At 38.3% G+C, this 19874-nt stretch overlaps 1 protein-coding gene across 3 annotated transcripts in view; it reads left to right on the top strand.

Moving 5' to 3' along the window:
• Positions 1-21: 21 nt before the first annotated feature.
• Positions 22-19874, top strand: part of GKAP1 (G kinase anchoring protein 1) — an 83507-nt gene continuing 63654 nt past the window's right edge. For 2 of the 3 annotated variants that reach the window (XM_042964544.1, XM_042964542.1), the window contains exons 1-4: positions 22-98; positions 528-661; positions 13632-13884; positions 15323-15466. In XM_042964544.1, coding sequence (XP_042820478.1) covers positions 13675-13884; positions 15323-15466 — 354 coding nt within the window. In that variant the 5' untranslated portion in view covers positions 22-98; positions 528-661; positions 13632-13674. Of the gene's footprint in view, positions 99-527; positions 662-1085; positions 1173-13631; positions 13885-15322; positions 15467-19874 lie in introns of all 3 variants that reach the window. The other variant, XM_042964543.1, reaches the window with a different exon arrangement.

The following is a 19874-nucleotide window of genomic DNA, read 5'->3' as shown; positions in this document are numbered from 1 at the left end:
TCCCAACGCCCAGTGCGGCCGCCCCAGGAGCCGCGGGAGCGGCGGCGGGGGGGGGGGAGGAGGGAGAGGAGGGCCGAGCCGGCGGCCGGGGAGGCCCGGTGAGTACGCGGAGGGCGGGCCCGCCTCGCGGGGGACGGCTCCGGCGCCCCTGAGGCGGTGGTGGCGCCTCGGCCGCGCCGCTCCGTGCGCCTGGGGCTCGGCGCTTGGGGACTCGGCCTGAGGCGACGGGCCCCGCTGGGCAGAGGGCGCGGGGAGGGCCGCTCCTCGGGAAGGGCCGCGGCCCCGCCGCTCGGCGCAGGGCTCGGGGCGGAGAGGGACCCGCGCCTCCTCAGGCCCCGGCGCCCGGGCCGTGGCTGCGCCTCCCCAGACTCCGCGGGGCCCGGGCCCGGGGGCTACCGTGGTGGCGGGGCCGCCGGGTGACAGGTGCCGTCGCCCCCTCCCCGCCGCGGGCATCGCGCTGCCTCGTCGAGCCGGGCGCTCGGAAATTTCTGGAGCCACGACCGGACTCGCTGTTTTCTTCCTTTCAGGTTTGGAAGCCGCATCTCTGCCCGAGTTAGGTCTCGCCCAGCCCTGTTTCTTTCTCCGTGTACTTTGTGCGAATAAGTTTTGGAGCCTCGGTTGACAGCCTCTGGGTGAAATTTGGCTGTCGTTCATGAATGAGGTATAGTGTATTACTTTTTGAATAAAGTGCTCCTTCTCCTCCTCCCCGCTAGCTGTTGAAAAGTAAGTGAGAAGGGTTTTGAATTTTGTTTCTTGCCGTTTTTCTTTGGAACAGCCGTCAAAGAATTTTTGTCAGATCTCTAGCCTTCGGGGGGCTTCGTAGATGTTGAACAGTAATGACAAAAATGGCTTGTTCGATTGTCTTTTCTCTCAGCTTCTTTGATTTTTCACTCTTACCTTAGTCAGATTTTACGATTGAGTGGGTGCTACGGCTTTCATTAGAAGCACTAATTAAAGATCATCTTTCTTTTACTCAAAAGCCAGTGACATTTTTTCTACATCATTCATTGTTGTCTATTTCTTTATGTAGTAACGGTGCTTGTGATTGTAACCTGAATCATCAGTTTAACATATTTGACTTGCAGCAATAGGAGTGTTGGAGAAACTTTATGGGAAGTTGAAATATTAAAAAATACTTAATCTGTGGAAATACAGATTTTATTTCTCAACAGGTTTGTAACTGTCGTTGATATTAATCATATATCCTAATTAATGGGAGATATTCTTTTTTTTTTTTAAGTTTACTTTACTTTTTAAGTAATCTCTACACCCAACGGGTGGCTCAAACTCGTAACTCTGAGATCAAGAGTTGTGTGCTCTACGACTGAGCCAGCCAGGCGCCCCTAATTAATGGGAGGTATTCTTAATTGTTATAAGTGGTTATAACAGACTTATCTATAAGGTACCAATTTAGTGGCTTCACTCTGTGGACTAAGAGCAAGAAACTGGAAGTTGACCAAAAGCATATTGGAGCAAATGAAAATACACTTAGTACTTGCTTGTACTTTTTGCTAAAATTAGGCGCAGATTGGATTAGGGAAGCAGTACTTAACTATGAAGAAAAAGTGGAATTTAGGACATACCCATTAAATTTATGTGGCTTGTTTGTAGTAAGTGTGTTGGGAGCAAGGTTTTGGTATGTACTTGGCAAGTGTTGGTTGTGAACTTTATAAGAAGCCAAAGTGAAAGATTGCTTAGTTGTGTTGCCTTGAGGAACAGAACATGAAATAATACGTTAACATTTTTTTCACCAGGTACTGAATCACTGATACTCAGTGCCATTTCATTTTATGCTCAATCTGTTTTTTTATTTTATTTTTTATTTTTTATTTTTTTTAAGTTTATTTATTTTGAGAGCAAGAGCACAAGTGAGGGAGGGGCAGAGAGAGAGAGAGAGAGAGAGAGAGAGAGAGAGGGAGAGGGAGAGAGAATCCCAAGCAAGCTCCGTGCTGTGAGTGGGGAGCCCAACAAAGGATTCGATCCCACGAACCCATGAAGGGGTTCAAATCATGACCTGAGCCAAAATTAAGAGGCGGTAGCTCAGCCGGCTGAACCGCCCAGGCGCCTCTCAATCTGTTTTCCTAAATCTAAGTTATATTTCAAGGAGGCCACTACCTCGTATTAATTTCTTTTTTTGATTAGGCCAAACTGGTTGATAGTGTTAATGGAAGATGATTATCATTTTATTAAAGAAATATATTTGGTTGTTGATTGAGGATTTTATACAGGTGTCAATTCTGAATTGCCCTAATTGTGGTTCCCAGGACTGAGATAGGGCTACTGCTACCATTTTTCTTGACCCTACAGAGCTCACAGTCTGGAGGAATGAGGTCATAGTGGCAGTAGTCCTCAGAACTTTGGTGGAAGAGCCTGAGAGTACTAACCATTAATCCTGCTGTTTACAGTTTAGGTTATTCATTTTTAGAAAGAGTTTATTTAATTAAGTACCTGGTATATCCTAATTCTTTTTAATCAACACTTTAACCAGTATGTTTCTTAAATATGTTTCCTGAACAAAATCGGTTGTGATGATCACTTACTAGAATGGCATTTCTAATGAAACAAATTTGAACTGCTAATAATCATTGTTCGTTCACATTTGCATTATGGGAATGGGGAGTTATCTATAGTGCACTTTGCACTTTCTTTTGCTGTGCATTCTTCTTGAAGACACATATTTCATTGCATAGAGAGCTGTGTACTTGGGGAATATAAATATTTTTTTTAAATTCAGTGAAATTATCTTTTGTGTGTCCAGTCCTGTGGTTTTGTTAGGGATTGACTTTCAGAATGTTGACATCATGATTGTAGGTGGCTAGGCACAAGGGTTAACATAATTTTAATGGGATCCATTCAACAAAGTAAATATAAACGTACAGAAATATTACAGAGGGAATGATTAATTTGAGGCAGGTCAGACAAAGCTTCATAGAGATGCTGGCCTCTGAGTAGGATTTTGAAGGATGAATAGAAGGTGTTTTTTTTTTAATGTTTATTATTATTTTTGAGAGAGAGAGAGAGAGAGCAAGCGCACAAGTGGGGGAGGTGCAGAGAGACACAGAGGTACAGAATCCAAAACAGGCTCCAGGCTTTTAACTGTCAGCACAGCCCGATGTGGAGCTCAAACCCACGAACTGTGAGATCGTGACCTGAGCCAAAGTCAGATGCTCAACCGACTGAGCCACCCAGGCACTCCAAGAATGAATAGAAGTTTTAAGTGGAAGAGAGAGAGGGCATTTTAGGCGAAGGGAACAGAAAAAAGATATAAACAAGTAAAACTAAAAGTGTGTTCAGGAAATTTTTAAGTAGTTTATTTTGTTATAGCATCGGAGGAAGGACAGTTGCTATAGAAAGCCCTAACGTATGCTATAATATTTAATAAGTCAAATAATTGGCCTTTTGAATATTGAGTATATTTTTAAATGGAGATTTCACTATAATTTGATATTGCTGTCATCTCAAGTATAGAGCAATTAATAGTTTTTACTAATGGTAGTCTTTGAGAAATTATAGAATATTGCACTTATATGTTACAAGCTGCCTGTATATTTACATTTGTGAACTTACTTGTGTTCTTGTGCATTTTCACCTGAAACATTTGTTTTTAAATTGTTTTTGGGGGCGCCTGGGTGGCTCAGTCAGTTAAGCGACTGACTTCGGCTCAGGTCATGATCTCACGGCTTGTGGGTTCAAGCCCCGTGTCGGGTTCTGTGCTGACACCTCAGAGCCTGGAGCCTGCTTTGGATTCTGTGTCTCCCTCTCTTTCTGCCCCTCCCCTGCTCACGCTCTGTCTCTCTCTCTCAAAAATAAATAAACATTAAAAAAAATTTTTAATTGTTTTGTGAATTTTCTTTTGTCTTCCTTCAGCTACCTAAGTTAGCATATGTTATTTTTATTTTTTTGTTGAGGTAAAATTGGTATATAACACATTAGTTTCAGGTGTACAGCATAATTTATGTTTGCATATACTATAAAGTGATCGTCATAATAAGTCTAGTTACCTACTATCTGCCGTCATATAGTTAACCCCTTTCATTCTTTTTCACCTATCCCCTAAACCCCTTCCCCTCTGATAACCACCAATCTGTTCTCTGTATCTATGAGTTTTATTTGTTCTTTTGCTTTTTAGATTTCACATATAAATGAAATCAGATGGTATTTGTCTTTCTCTGATTTAGTTCACTTAGTATAATACTCTCAAGGTCTATCTATGTTGTCACAAATGGCAAGATTTCCTTTTATGTGACTGAATAGTAAGTGTGGTATATAAACCACATTTTCTTTATCCATTCAAACATCACTGGACACTTAGGTTGTTTACATATCTTGGCAGTTATAATATACTTGCTAGTGGAATTGCTGGAACATATGGTAGTTCAATTTTTAATTTTTTGAAGAATCACCATACTGTTTTTTCATAGCAGCTGTATCAATTTACATTCTCAACAACAGTGCACAAAGCTTCCCTTTTCTCCCCAACCTCTCCAACACTTGTTATTTCTTGTCTTCTTTTTTTTAACGTCTTGTTTTTGAGAGGGAGAATACAAGAGGGGGATGGACAGAGAGAGAAGGGGACCAAGAATCAAAGCTGGCTCTGTGTTGACAGCTGAGAGCAGAGAGCCCGATGCAGGGCTCAAACTCACAAACCCTGAAATCATGACCTGAGCCAAAGTTGGACACTTAATTTACAGAGCCACCGAGGCATGTCTCTTGTCTTTTTTGATAATGGGCATTCTGACAGGTGTGAGATGACATCTCATTGTGGTTTTGCTTTACATTTCTCTGATGATTAGCAATGTTGAGCATCTTTTCATGTGCCCATTGGCCATCCTTCTGACTTCTTTGGAAAAGTGTCATTCAGATCCTCTGCCCATTTTTTAATTGGATTTTGATGTTGTTGTTGTTACTGAGTTGTATGAGTTCTTTATATATTTTGAATAGTAGCTCCTTATCAGATATCTTCTTCCATTCAGTAGGTTGCCTTTTTTGTTTTGATAATGGTTCCTTTGCTGTGCAAATATCTTCTTCCATTCAGTAGGTTGCTTTTTTTGTTTTGATAATTGTTTCCTTTGCTGTGCAAAAGCTTTTTGTAATCCCATTTGTTTATTTTTGCTTTTGTTGCCATTGCCTTTGGAGTCAGATCCAAAACAAATACTGCCATGGGTAATGTCCAGGAGTTTACCACCCATGTTGTCTTTCAGGAGTTTTATGGTTTCTGGTCTCACATTTAGGTCTTTCTAAATGTGAGTTAATATTTTGAGTTAGTATTTTGTATGGTATAAGATAGTAATCCATATAAGATAGTGGTTCTGTTTCATTCTGTTGCATGTGGCTGTCCAGTTTTCCCAGTACCATTTATTGAAGAGACTCTCCTTTGCTTATTGTGTATTTCCTCCTTTGTGTAAATTAACCATGTTTGTGTGGGTTTTCTGGGCTCTATTCTGTTGGTCTGTGTGTCTGTTTTTATGCCAGTACTATACTGTTTTGATTACTGTAGCTTTGTAGTATAGTTTGAAATCAGAAGCATGATATCTCTAGCTTTGTTCAAGATTGCTTTGGCTATTTGGGATCTCTTGTGGTTCCATACAAATTTTAGAGTTATTTGTTCTAGTTCTGTGAAAAATGCCTTTGTAGTTTTGATATGGATTGCATTGAATCTGTAGATTGCTTTGGTAGTATGAACATTTTAACAATATTAATTTTTCTAGTCCGTGAGCACAAAATATCCATTTATTTGGGTCTTCCTCAATTTCTTTCATCAGTGTGTTATAGGTTTTAGTGTACAGGTCTTTCAGCTGCTTGGTTAAATCTATTCTTTTTGATGTAGTTGTAGATGGGATTGTTAATTTGTCTTTCTGATAGCCTTTTTGTTTGTTTAAAGATTTTATTTTTAAGTGATCTCTACATTCAACATGGGGCTCAAACCTACAATCCTGAGGTCAAGAATCACATGCTCTCTGGGGCGCCTGGGTGGCTCAGTCAGTTAGGCGACCAACTAATGCTCAGGTCATGATCTCGCAGTTTGTGAATTCAAGCCCCACGTAGGGCTCTATGCAGACAGCTCAGAGCCTGGAGCTTGCTCTGTCTCCTTCTGTCTCTCTCCCCTTCCCCACTCACACTCACTCACACTCTCTCTCTCTCTCTCTCTCTCTCTCTCTCTCTCAAAAATGTGAATAAACATTAAAAATTTTTTTAAATAAATAAAGAGTCAAACGCTCTGAGCCAGCCAGGCACCCTGCCTTTAAGTTATTTTTAAGAGGAGACTCAAAGGGAAGAGGGGAAATATACAAAATAATCATTAAATTTCTGGACTAACAACGTGATTTGTATAGTATTTTAGTAATAGATAAATGGCTGTTTAATTTACAGCACTAGCCACCACATTCATAGACTGACCAATGTTGGCAGCTTACAGGATGTCTGGCATGTGTTTTTTGCCTTGTGTATCTTAATTATGTCCATGTCACTTAAGGGTATATAAACATCTGGACATTTGAGTATTTGGATTTTAAAGACCATATGAGACAGAAAGAAAAGGGAAATAGTAGGGGGAGGGAGAAGAGCTCTATTTGAACCTGTTTATCCTAATATCTCTTTGCTGTGACTATAGATGGAGATGTAGAAGTTTAGGACACAAGACTGAAAGAATAGTGTTCTGAAGGAATAGTAACTGTAGCCATTCCCTGAACTAGTGTCTTTATTTTTATTTTTTATTTTTTTTAATGTTTGTTTATTTTTTGAGAGAATGAGAGAGAGACAGAGACAGAGCATGAGCAGGGGAGGAGCCGAGAGAGAGCGAGATGCAGAATCTGAAGCAGGCTCCAGGCTCTGAGCTGTCAGCACAGAGCCTGACGTGTGGCTCAAACCCATGAACTGTGAGACCATGACCTGAGCTGAAGTTGGATGCTTAACCGACTGAAGCACCCAGGTGCCCCTGAATTAGTGTCTTTAAAATGCCTGATATTTTCATGGTCTGCCTTTCTCCCCTTTTCTCTTCAAGGTTTACCAAAAAAAAAAGGTTTCAAATGAATCCCTGGATTGTATAACATGACTATCTTTTTGTAACTTCTGAAAAGTTTGTTAATGCAGGTAATGTTCTCCTAAAAGTGTGCAGTCAGTCTTTGACCACTGCTGTCTGTCATTTGTCTTCTTCATCACTAACATGAAGACCAGGGGCATCTCAATGTCAGTCTGACCTGTAGTTGGCCCTTTTTAAGTTTTGATACAGGGCAGGAAAAAAAATCAATATTGCAGTGATTACCTTATATTTACCCTTTTGAATTTAGGTGTAGATGACCATTTTCCCTTTTCAAAATGAATTTTTTTCTTATAGAAGAAATATGGTCATTATAGAATATTTAGGGAAATAGTGAAAACTGTAGAAAAGACAGTAAGCATAATGAGTAATCCCATGGATTTCCTTCTTTTTGGTATGTATGGAAATAATATTCATATTTACAAATTGGGGATTGTTTTTATATTTTTATTTCCTTCTTTCATTTAAAATTTACATTTCCTTTCTCCTCCACTTCTGAAGTACTAGTTAGTGTACCTTTGACATGGTGCATAGATTTCTTTCATGGCTGTTGAGGTAGACGATGTGTTAGCTCTTACCTTTTTTTTTTGTTTTAAATGTTTATTTATTTTTGAGAGAGAGAGAGATGGGGAGGGCAGAGAGAGAGACAGACAGACAGAATCCAAAGCAGGCTCCAGGCTCCAGGCTCCAGGCTCTGAGCTGTTTCCACAGAGCCCATCGTGGGGCTCGAACTCATGAATCGAGATCATGACCTAAGATGAAGTCGGTTGGATGCTTAACCAACTGAGCCACCCAGGAGCCCAATTTTTTTAAGTACAGCGTGTAGCACAGATGATCCAGCCCTTCCAGTTGTTTCATTTCCCTACCCCCTATTCTGTTCTCCTGTTTTACATCCCTGCCTCTGACCAAACAAGGAAACATTATCCATGAACATTTCTCTTTCCAGCTATCCATTCTTAAAGTATTTTAACACATGGTTGCTGAAGTGTAGCATAGGTAGCTGCCTCCTCAGAAAAACATTTTTTTTGTCTTTTCACTGTTTTTCAATTAACACTATTCTAATGCTTTCTTTTCACTTTGTTGTTCTTTTATTATTTCTTTACATTCATTCAGGAATTGTTTATTGTTTGTCTGCTGTGTTTAAGACGTAGTCCTTACTGTGATTTTTGGGTTTCAGGTAGATGGGTGTTTCCCTTCTGCCATTTGTTAGGCATAATCTTCAGGTGTTTGTCTTCAGTGGTTGACTGCTTGACCACTACTTCTCAGTGCCTAAATCCTTTTTCCTTTCATAAATTAAAGCCTTAGCTTTGAGAAGGGCTGGATGTTAAGTTTCATAACACTTTCTGCAATGGAGTCAGACAAGCTTAGCCAAATTTTTAAATAGCTTGTGCCTGTTCTGTGCCTTTTAGGACCTGGAGACATACTTTAGTTAAAAATCATAGTAAGAACACCAGTAGATGTTTGTATTTGAGTGCTTCTGCTGTACTGGCTACTGTTCTAAGCTCTTCACATATATTATTTAACCTTTACAACAACCCAGTGAGCTATGTGCACTCTTGTCCCTATTTCACAGAGGAAGCAGGTGGATTGCTCAGGAGCTCTAAGCAAGCAGCAAGTTGACCAGGTTTGACTAGGCCTTCTTGCTCCAGGTCAGCACTCATAAGGTAGCGCTTTCCTGCCCTCTGACTTCTGCAGTACAAACATAAAAGACCAGAGCATCTCATTGTCCCCAAACTGGGAGGAGATCTACAGCGTCTTTAAAAGAGCTGGGTGGAAAAAGGTGTTACATTTTCTTTATAGTATTTGATTAGGATAAGTAAGACAAAATATAAAGTATTAGGAAAGATATTAAATGTTGAATTTGTATAAAACTTCAGAATCTTTTCAGGGTTTCTAATGAGAAAATTGTGCTTGCTTCTGTGAACATAAATTTTTAAACAGGTTTATCCATGAAATAAGAATATACAAGTGGGTGTTATATGTAAGTGATGAATCACTAAATTCTACACTTGAAACCAATTTTACCATATATATTAACTAATTAGAATTTAAATAAAAACCTGAAATCAGAAAAAATATACTATTCCTGACCCAGACTTTTAGACGATGTTTTCTTCAAATTGAGTTCTCATTGATATTTTGTTTAGCTGAGTAGGTAATTAAAACAAAACAAAACAAAATATTTTTGTTGTATAACTGTTCAATAATTTGTAACAATTGAAAATATTTTTAGAGAATTTAAAAGCATTTCTCTGAAAATGTAATAAAGAATTTTTTTTTGTGATAAAATGAAAGGAGTTCAATAAGACTTTGTAACTACAAGTGTTTAAAATGACAAAACTCTTTTTGTCATTTTAAATGACAAAAATGAAAAAGCAAATGCTTTTTCAGAAAGCATGTGCATTGTTTGAGCAGTCACCTTGCAGCTAGATTTATGCCATTAAAAAGGCATATCACCGGCAAGTGGGAGGAAGTACCTGCCACTTGTGAACATAGAGCTTTCAGGCCATTACTTGGAACCTTGCTCACTAGGAGATTCTGTGCTCTGCCCCTCCTCACAGCAGCCACTGCTCCCTGTACTGCACGGCTTGCATTTGGGGCACCTAGAACACAAACTCTTCCAACAGTTCCTTGGACCTGCCTACTCTGATGGGCACCGGTGCCTTCTACACTTGTCTGAGGAAGTAGATTTCCAGGGGCTCCTGCACTGCCCTCTTCACAGTTGACAAATAACTGCAGAGCAGCATGTGCAGGCGCTGTCCTCTGGGGAGCACCACACGAGGCTGCCTGCATCTGATGGTGATGGGCCCAGCATCTCTGAATCATTCTCCAGGGTTTTCTTAGGTGCCCCAAGGACTGAGGGAAACAATATTTGAGGATACGTTGGTCAGAAAGCTCTGCCCTGTGCCACAGAAAGAAAATTTCTGTGAGCTTTGTGGAGATGTTTTATTTTTTTTAAAATATTTTCTAAGGTTATTAATTTTGAGAGAGAGAGAGAGCGTAAGAGGGGGAAGAGCAGAGAGCAAGGGAGAGAGAGAATCCTAAGCAGGTTCACGCTGTAAGCACACAACCTGATGCAGGGCTCGAACCCACAACTGTGAGATCATGACCTGAGCCAAAATCGAGTCAGACGCTTAACCAACTGAGCCACCCAGGTGCCCCAAGATGTTTTAGATAGACAATTGTGAACATTTAGCTCATGTAGAACAATCTAAATGTGAAATTCATGGTTTTGATATTAGTCCTAGAATGGAAAATAAATTTATTTGTGCAAGAAATCAGTCACGATAAGGCCAGATTATGCTGTAATAACAACCTGAAAATTTCAGCAACCTAAAACAGCAAAGTTGCTTTCTTGCTTAAGCTACATATCCATTACAGGTTAATAAGGAGATTTTATTCATTGTAATTTCAGACTCCATCAGACTTGACTGATGGAGACTCCAGCTCAGCATATATTTCCACAATCACAGAAATAGGAACCACATTCTGGCTTTTAAAGCTTTTTAAAGCTTATATTTCACTGGCGAAAGTAAATGACATGGTCATGCCTCCCATTCAGTAGGAGAGTGGTATGTAATTCTCCTTCAGGGAGGGGCAGTATTTGTGAATGGCTAACACATGCAATTTATAGTCCCAGGAGTTAACATTAAATGTGGCAATAGTTGTTGAACAACTGTACAGGATCTTTGTACCTAAAGTGCTCAAAGCAACTAAAACTTAAAGGATTTGGGGTGTCTGGGTGGCTCAGTCGGTTAAGCGTCTAACTTTGGCTCAGGTCATGATCTCACGGTTCCTGAGTTCAAGCCCTCCATAGGGCTTTCTGCTGTCAGTGTGGAGTACATTTCAGATCCCTTGTCCCCCCCTCTCTCTCTGCCTCTCCCCAGCATGCGCACTCTCTCTCTCTCTCTCTCAAAAATAAACAAACTTTTTTTTAAAAAAGGATTTTAACGTGGCATGTTAAAGTTGAAGCAGTATTAATGCTTTCCATAGTGTTTTTGAGTCTTGAACTTCTTTTTCGTTTTGTAATATGGTATATTCTCCTGTGTAGTAACTTAATTCTCATGCTTGCAGCAAAGATTTAAGTCTAATAATATGTCGTAATTGGGGCGCCTGGGTGGCTCAGTCGGTTAAGCATCCGACTTAGGCTCAGGTCATGATCTTGCAGTTTGTGAGTTTGAGCCCCGTGTTGGGCTCTGTGCTGACAGCTCAGAGCCTGCAGCCTGCTTCAGATTCTGTGTCTCCCCTTCTCTCTGCCCCTCCCATGCTCATGCTCTGTCTCTCTCTGTTTCTCAATAACAAATAAACGTTAAAAAAATTTAAAAATATGTCATAATTTATCAATGTGATGCCATCTCTATATGTCATGGTATTTAATCTTAATTTGCATATAGGGTATAGGAACAATAAGTATTAACATGGTTTTATAATAAAAATACTCTGATTTAGTAGCTACTAGGTAGCATCTTCAAATATCAGCTCTTTTTTTTTTTTTTAATTTTTGTGCATTGTTTCACAAAAAAATTGAAAGCTTTCCAAATAATTTTCCGGATTCTTAGGTTAAGATGGAAGTTTGAATGCATGCTTCTCATTTTTGTTCCCTCATGAAAACATATAAACTATAGTGTGTGGTTAGCTTTCAAAATGGACCTCAGTGATTCTCACTTCTAGTATTTGTACTTTTGCATAGTCCTCTACCATACTGAATAGGGGGGAACCTGTGGAAAAAATAGGATATTTTGGAAATGACAGTAGCTGGTTTGGATATGAGTACTGTGCCTCCAGATAGATATGTTAAAACTGTAAAGACAAGCAAATGAATAACACGAAAATTAGGATAATTATCTCTGGACAGGGTGAGTTGGATGCTATTGGGGAGAGGCACAGGGTGAGTTAACATTCTGTTAATCTTAGTGCTGGGTAACTGGAATGTTCATTTATTTAAAAAAATTTTTTTACTGAGTTGTGTACTTGATAGATTTCAAAATAAAAATGAACAAATTTCTGAATTTCACAATCTATTAAGAAAATGTGGTTCTTTTTGGGGCACCTGGGTCACTCAGTTGGTTGAGTGTGAACTTCAGCTCAGATCATGATCTCAAGGTTCGTGGGTTCGAGGGGTTGAGCCCTGCATCAGGCTCTGTGCTGACAGCTCAGAGCCTGGAGCCTGCTTTGGATTCTGTGTCTCCCTCTCTCTCTGCCCCTCCCCTGTGCTTGTGGTCTGTCTGTCTGTCTGTCTCTCTGTCTCTCTCTCAAAAATAATAAACATTAAAAAAAAGAAAATATGTTTTTTTTTTAATTGAAAGAGTACCAAGTCTAGGAGTCTTCTAGTAGTTACGGGGCTTCTTACTTTGAACTTGCAGAGCAAGGTTCAGCAAACCTAGGTTCATGTCGTGACTGCCAATAACTTGCAGATTGACCTTAGGCAAGTCACTTAACCAGTCTAAGTACCAGTTGCCTCCTCTGTAAAACTAAATGATTTGGGTTAGATATTACTGCAAGACCTTTAATATCCTAAGTGTATAGGTGTACTCAAGGTATGCTGAAACTAGTGAACCAGAAGATAATGTGGAAGGTGATTTGAAAAAGTTTCCTTTGGTTCTCTATTTTGTTGTCAGTTCTGTGACTTAGTAGCAGTCTCCAGAATCAATTTTAAGGTAGTATTTTGTGAATGATAGGAGTGTTTTTCCTTTTCTACTCCTTTTTTCCTGTCTTGGAAGTTGGAGATTAACATGTAGTTAGTTGGGCTGAGGGTCTCTGCAGTGTAAAAAATATTCCTACTTCATTGTAAACCATGTTGGTTTAACATGTTCTCTGTACATATGTATATATTACAGCAGTACACTTAAAAAAGAAAAAAAATCATGAATTTTTGAAAACCGTATATGGAAAAACGAATACATTTTATTGGTGGTAGTCTTGCGATAGTTGTGAAATCTCGTATCTTTTCTCTATTTTCTATTTTACAGTTGTATATTGCTTACTTAAATTAGAAAAGAATATTATTGCCAGTAGGCCTTATGGGTATGAATCCAAATATTACTAAATCCAAGGGTGCCTGGGTGGCTCAGTTGGTTGAGCCTCCAACTCAGTCTCAGCTCAGGTCTTGATCTCCGGGTCATGAGTTCAAGCCTGGTGCTGGGCTGTGCATTGAGCTCCACACTGGGTGTGAAGCCTACTTGAAAAAAAAAACAAACAAAAAACCCCCCAAAAAACCCAATTATTACTAAATCCAGTGTTGAGAGAAGTGTGTGTGTGTGTGTGTGTGTGTGTGTGTGTGTGTGTGTGTTGTTCTCGAATCTAGAACAGATTTTTTTTTTTATTTTTTTTTTCAACGTTTTTTATTTATTTTTGGGACAGAGAGAGACAGAGCATGAACGGGGGAGGGGCAGAGAGAGAGGGAGACACAGAATCGGAAACAGGCTCCAGGCTCCGAGCCATCAGCCCAGAGCCTGACGCGGGGCTCGAACTCATGGACCGCGAGATCGTGACCTGGCTGAAGTCGGACGCTTAACCGACTGCGCCACCCAGGCGCCCCTCTAGAACAGATTTTACTGAGCATATTTACTCATCTGCCTCTTGTCCTTCCCTACAGGAATTATTCTTGACAAAAGTATTTTAAAATAGAAATCGTTACAATGGCCTCAGCAGTACTTAGTTCTGTTCCCACGACTGCTTCTCGTTTTGCCCTATTGCAAGTAGATAGTGGCAGTGGTTCTGATTCTGAGCCCGGAAAAGGCAAAGGTCGGAATACTGGAAAGTCTCAAGCAAGCAAATCAACTACAAATGAGAAAAAGAGAGAAAAAAGAAGAAAAAAGAAGGAACAACAACAGAGTGAAGCAAATGAGGTAACAATTAGAACTTTTTGTGTCTGCTCTCCCAATAGACTGTGAGCAGAAGTCCAAACCAAGGGGTCAGTGAGAGCCAGGCTCTCTCTGAGACTCTGAGTAGAGCCCTTCCTAGGCTCTTCCTAGCTTCTGTGGCTGCATCATTCAGTCTTTGCCTCTGCTGTGACTTAGCGTCCTTTGTGTGTCTCTGTCTTCACCTCTTCTTGTGGGGACAACAGTCATATTGGTTTAGGGCCCATTCTCATTCAGTGAAACTGTATTATTGTAAGTTATCTTGATTACCTCTGCAAGATCTTATTTTCTAAATGAGGTCCCATTCACGGACACCTGAGGGTTTTAGGCCTACTACATATCTGTTGGGAGATTACAATTCAATCCATAACAACTTCTTAATAGTTTTATCTCATGTTTCACTTGCTGCATCTCAGATCATGATGATGTGACTGTTACTTGAGACTGGTTTAGCCAGTCCACTTTTAGCTCATCATGTTATTTTGTGGACTAGGCCCTGTATTTTTAAGGACTAGCAAAGTAGTTGCTGGAGTTGTTTAAACTTTTAAATTTGTAAGCCATTAAACTTTAATCTTTTTTTTTCTTTAATTTTTTTAATGTTTATTTTTGAGAGGGAGAGAGACAGAGCATGAGTAGCAGAGGGGCAGAGAGAGAGGGAGACACAGAATCTGAAGCAGGCTCCAAGCTCTGAGGTGTCCTCACAGAGCCCGACATGGGGCTCGAACTCACAAACCGCAAGATCATGACCTGAGCCGAAGTCGGACACTTAACCGACTGAGCCAGCCAGGCACCCCAACTTTAATCTTTTTGAATCCCACTGTTTTGCTTTTTTAAAAAATGAAGTATAGTTGACATACAGTGTCATGTATGTCATGTATGTATGTTTTAAGTACTTTGCATCTATTGACACAGTTAATAACAACACAACAACCCTGTAATAATCAGTAATGATATATTATCATTATCCCCATTTAAAAATTTTTTTCTTTTACTTGGGGGTAGTTGACACATACTATTACATTAGTTTCAGGTGTACAGTATAGTGATTCAACAGGTTTATCCATTATGCTATGCTCACCACAAGCCATACAGTGTCATATTAGCTTCAGGTGTACAACATAGTGAAAAGTACACTTGTTATCCTGTTTTACACTTCTATAAACTTCTTCCTTTAAGTAAAGTAGAATCATTAAAATCATGGTATAATAGAATACAGTCCATTTTCACTTATTGTTTCATTTAGAAACCCACCAATATTATCTAAATACCTGTGAAGTTACTATTTTACAAAGATTAAGAAAAGCACAAATAGTGACTCTGAGCATAATGAGTGGAATAGAAATATTATTGACTTCTTAACAAAAAATCATTAGTATTCTAGAATTGGTAGACTGAATTTAATGATTTTTGTTCATTTGTTTCATAGCTCAGGAATCTTGCTTTTAAGAAAATTCCCCAGAAATCCTCCCATGCCATTTGTAATGCTCACCACGAGCTTTCATTACCAAACCCAGTACAGAAGGATTCACGAGAAGAGAATTGGCAAGAGTGGAGGCAAAGAGATGAACAGGTACAGCTAAGTAAATCAAATTGTTTTGCTTTGTATTTTGATGAATGTGTGCATTTTTATTTAATTATTTTTTAAGTTTATTTATTTATTTTGGCGGGGGAGGGGCAGAGAGAGAGGAAGAGAGAGAATCCCAAGCAGGCTCTGTGCTGACAGCCCAGAGCCTGAGGCAGGGCTCGAGCTCATGATTTGAGATCATGACCTGAGCCTAAATCAAGAGTTGGAGGCTTAGCTGACCGAGCCACCTAGGCACCCCAAATTTATGCATTTTTAAAATGGCAGTGTATCTGAATCCATGACAACACTATTCTGATGAGCATACTGTATTGGATTAATTCACACATCTTTTGCTTTTACTGAGAGGCTCTGTTTTTTATCTAGGAAAAAGTTGATATATTTGTTATTTTATGTAATTCAAAGCAGTTATTTTGTGAGTTTGTATATGCCTTTTTACAAGTGAGGGAGAGATACAGAAGGTAAAACAACAAGATTGAATTATTTCATGTCAAGAGATGAGTATTTGTAGGGTCAGAGGTCTCGTTAATACTTAGTCACAGTTTTGCTTAAAAAAGAAAAACTTTGAAGGTAAACTTCCTCTTCAACTTTGATGTAACATAGTATATGACATTTGTTAGTTTAACTTATTTATATGGTATTTTGTGTTTCTATTAAATAGATATCAGTAATAACCAAATCAGGTAATTTTTAAGACCAGTCAGTTTCTTTTTCCGTGTGGTGTTCAGGAAAATAACATACTAAGCCTAGAATGTACTCTAGGAGATACTGGATGTATGAGAAATGAATAGTTACTTATTTGCTTACTTGTTAAACTGTCATTTAATCCATTGGGAAGAGGTATTGTTTTATCAGATATTTGACTTAATAGAGTGCTATACCTATCATGCTTCAGTTACTAGTTTTAAAAGATTTAGAGTATACTAAACTGTGCTCTTAACACATCAGCTGTATTAGTTATCACACTTTCATTAGGATTGTGTAGTGCCTTAGGCTCATCATCACAAGCATCAGTTATTATACAAGAGCTGTTTGCAGATGCCATTTAAAAGATATTTCCAGGCAGTGGATACTAGATACATTGTCTTGTATTAAACCCTCTAGTTTTTATTTGATTATTTCTTTTTTTCCTTCTATGGCATTTATTATGACAAATTCTTACAAGTATAAATGTAATGATCTACTTTGTTTAGACAGTAATAGAATTTACCAGTGTCTTCACCAGAGAGAATTTCTCCCAGTGGCCCTAAGAGCACTGGAAAATTAATGAAGGAAAACTACTCAAATTTGCACCAAAATCCATTTTGTGAAATGTGGGAACCTGAGCACAGATATTTGATTGCCCTTCTTCCTGCCCCTACTGATTGCTGCCAGGATGACCAGGTAATTATGAAAAGAAAATAGTTGACATGGCCCTGGCCCTATACAAGAATATCATCCCTGGCTCAGGAACTTTGAGGAACTTCTGCTGGATATGCTATTGATGGGCCACTTAGGAAAACCTGGTAGCATATTTGGAAGTCTCACTTGCAGAAAATAATCAAGGTCATGAGAAGTAGAGTAGATGCTAGGATAATTAACACCGATGAATAGCAAAGAGATAAAGGCAGACCTTGGAACAGATGGACAGTAAACCATTTGGAATCTATTTTACTGTGTGGAATAACAAATTTTAAAAGTAGGGACCAGGCAGTGACTAAACGAGGCAAAAAGCCTGTAGAATGGTGGGTGTTCTCCCTGACACAATAAAGAAACAGCACAGTGAGAAATTCCAGTATTGAGGACTGAGCCAGACAAAAAGCTGACTATAGAAAGCTAGCCTGTTATGTGGCTACTTTTTTCAATCACAAAAGAGAAATTATGCTAAGACAAACTTTCCTACTCCTAAATCACCAAGGTGACTTTGGCTTCACAGAGCCTCAGCATAAAATCTGACAGCTGGAATTAAACAGCAACCAGGTGGATAGTAAACAAGCATCCACTCCATCTACATATGAGCAAACAGTGGAACTTAGTTGATCTCATCTCAGCTGAAGAAGTTTGTGCCATGTGAAAGGAAAAGAACATTGTACTTAGTCTCCAGAGTGAAAGCATACTTTGAAAAATATTTATTACAGGGAGCAGAAGTTGATTATAGACAGCACCTGTTCTTTTAATAAAAACCAAGGAGCTAGACCATTTTGTAAAAGTCAAGGGGATTAGTAATGATATATATAAGGTGAGGTGAAAAAGTGCCAAAGAAGTTGAAAAGAGGGGCGGGTGAAATAAAAAATTTGGGGGAAGTAAAATCATAGAATCTAAAATTTCATTAGAAAGACTAAAGAACAGAGTATACACTGAAGAAAATTGAGTCAATTGTATGAAGGAAAATTTGAGATAAATTTTGCCAATAAAATCAACCTAATAGATTGGAACACAGAACTGAAATCCAACAGAGGCAGAGTTAGGGTCCCTAAAACAAATAGAATAGAGGCAATCATTAAAGGTAATGTTGATAAAAATTTTCTTAAAGGACTTGAATCTGAGCTTGAAAGAACTTTTAAGCCTTTTTCAAAGGATTTTTTGGGAAAACTTTTTAAAAATTCTCTTAAAAGTATTTAATTTTAAGAATAAGAGACACAAAAATAATACTATAAATATATGCATGGGAGAAAAAGGTAAAAAATTAGACCAGCTACTTTAAATGGCAGAATTAAAATGTTAGGACCAAGAATTCTGTATCTAGCCAAGATGTCATTTTTTTGAATGCTCAAGAAATATATTCCCAGACATGGAAGGGCTAAGGAGGCATACTGCCATTATTCTTTCTGCAAATTTTTCTGAGATACACTCTTTGCCAATTAAGACAAATCTAAATAAAGAGCACAATTGGAAAGTACCAGTGGCGAACATTGAAGCTAGTTCAATACATAATTAACTCTAAGTAGTGTTTGTAAATTGTTATTAATGAGAACATAATTCACATGAAGAATTTGTCTAAAATGGAACGGAACCCCTGTTTTTGAACACAAAAATTAGTAAGGAAGTAGGTTGGGGAAGCCAATAGGTATTTTAAGATTTTTCATATTGATGACAAGATACATAGTTCCAAGTGTGATTTTTTTTTTTAATTTAAAAGAACTATTTATACACAAGACTTTTCATTCTATAAGTTTTAAATCAGTTGAAGAAAAAGAATTAAACCTGGTCCATATAAGCAGAAGTTATAAAGTAAAGGAAAATGCAAGGAAGCCTTTGAAATAAGATATGAAAAAGGATAATAGACAAATAATTTGTTTTATAAATAAATATAAATAGTTGAATTTACCCATTAAAAGACCAATGGGGGCAAACTGCCTGGAACACATTTTGATCTTAATTCTTATCTTTTCCTTAACATTAAAAGTTGTGACACATTGACCTGAAAGAATAGGTTCAGACTATTCAAGATATTGTATATTTTGCTGAGGTATGTTATGGAAGTTGCTAGAAATTGTAGAGATAATCTTCAATGCAATATTAGTATCTTAAGAAATGTTTGTATCTCATTTTCCATTTTGTAGACTTCTATCCATCTCAGCATACTTCAGAGTTGGAAAGATAGTGTTATATTTCCTATTTCTTTGCAGAATGGTATACATCAAAAGGAGGTATATGCTTTGCACTTGAAATGCACAAGTTTTATGTGATATATGAAGTATGTGAATTATATCTTAGTAAAGCTGTTTTTAACAAAGATGAATAGGCCTGCTTTGATTTGGTCATATTTATAATTTTTACTACTTTTAATATTGAATTAAGATCAAGAGACATACTGTTCAGTAATACCTGTTGCCTGGGAATAAATCTGTGGAGATACTGTTCAGGTACAGTTATACCTCCTTTATTCATGATACATTGATATTACTGATTCCAGTGTACCTTTTTGTAACTCTACATCATGGCTCAAAAATAATTAACTGAATAGAAAAATTTCTTCTCATGATAAGTTTTTAGTGATAAACCAATCAAAATTTGTGTGTTTCTTCCTCTTACTGATTCAAACCGCACATCACTGGTTTTATCTGACTCCATAGTGGATTATCTGCTAGCATGTGCACAATAGTAATTGTTCTTTCACACTGAATCCTCTACTCCATTTGATTAAAGGTGTTTTGCCAATAGCTTGTTCTGTGTTTGTGAGTATACTATTTGTCATTAACCTGATGGCTGGTATAATAAGACCCTTGGCAATTGTTTGACTTGCATGTGTGTCTCTATATCTCTATAAGGAGTGCAAATTCAGATGAATCCTCTGTATTTTGGGGCTCTTTTTTTTAACAACAAAATTCATCACTTTTCTTCTGGAAAAAGCATTACTTGGTACTTGTTCTGGAAAGACTCCTACAATTCATTGTGCTTTGAAAGTGAAACAAAA

The sequence above is a fragment of the Panthera tigris genome, chromosome D4 (assembly GCF_018350195.1).
Source record: "Panthera tigris isolate Pti1 chromosome D4, P.tigris_Pti1_mat1.1, whole genome shotgun sequence".
Taxonomy (NCBI): Eukaryota; Metazoa; Chordata; class Mammalia; order Carnivora; family Felidae; genus Panthera; species Panthera tigris.
The sequence above is the reverse complement of the archived record's forward strand: the minus strand, read 5'-3'. Positions and strand labels throughout refer to the sequence as shown.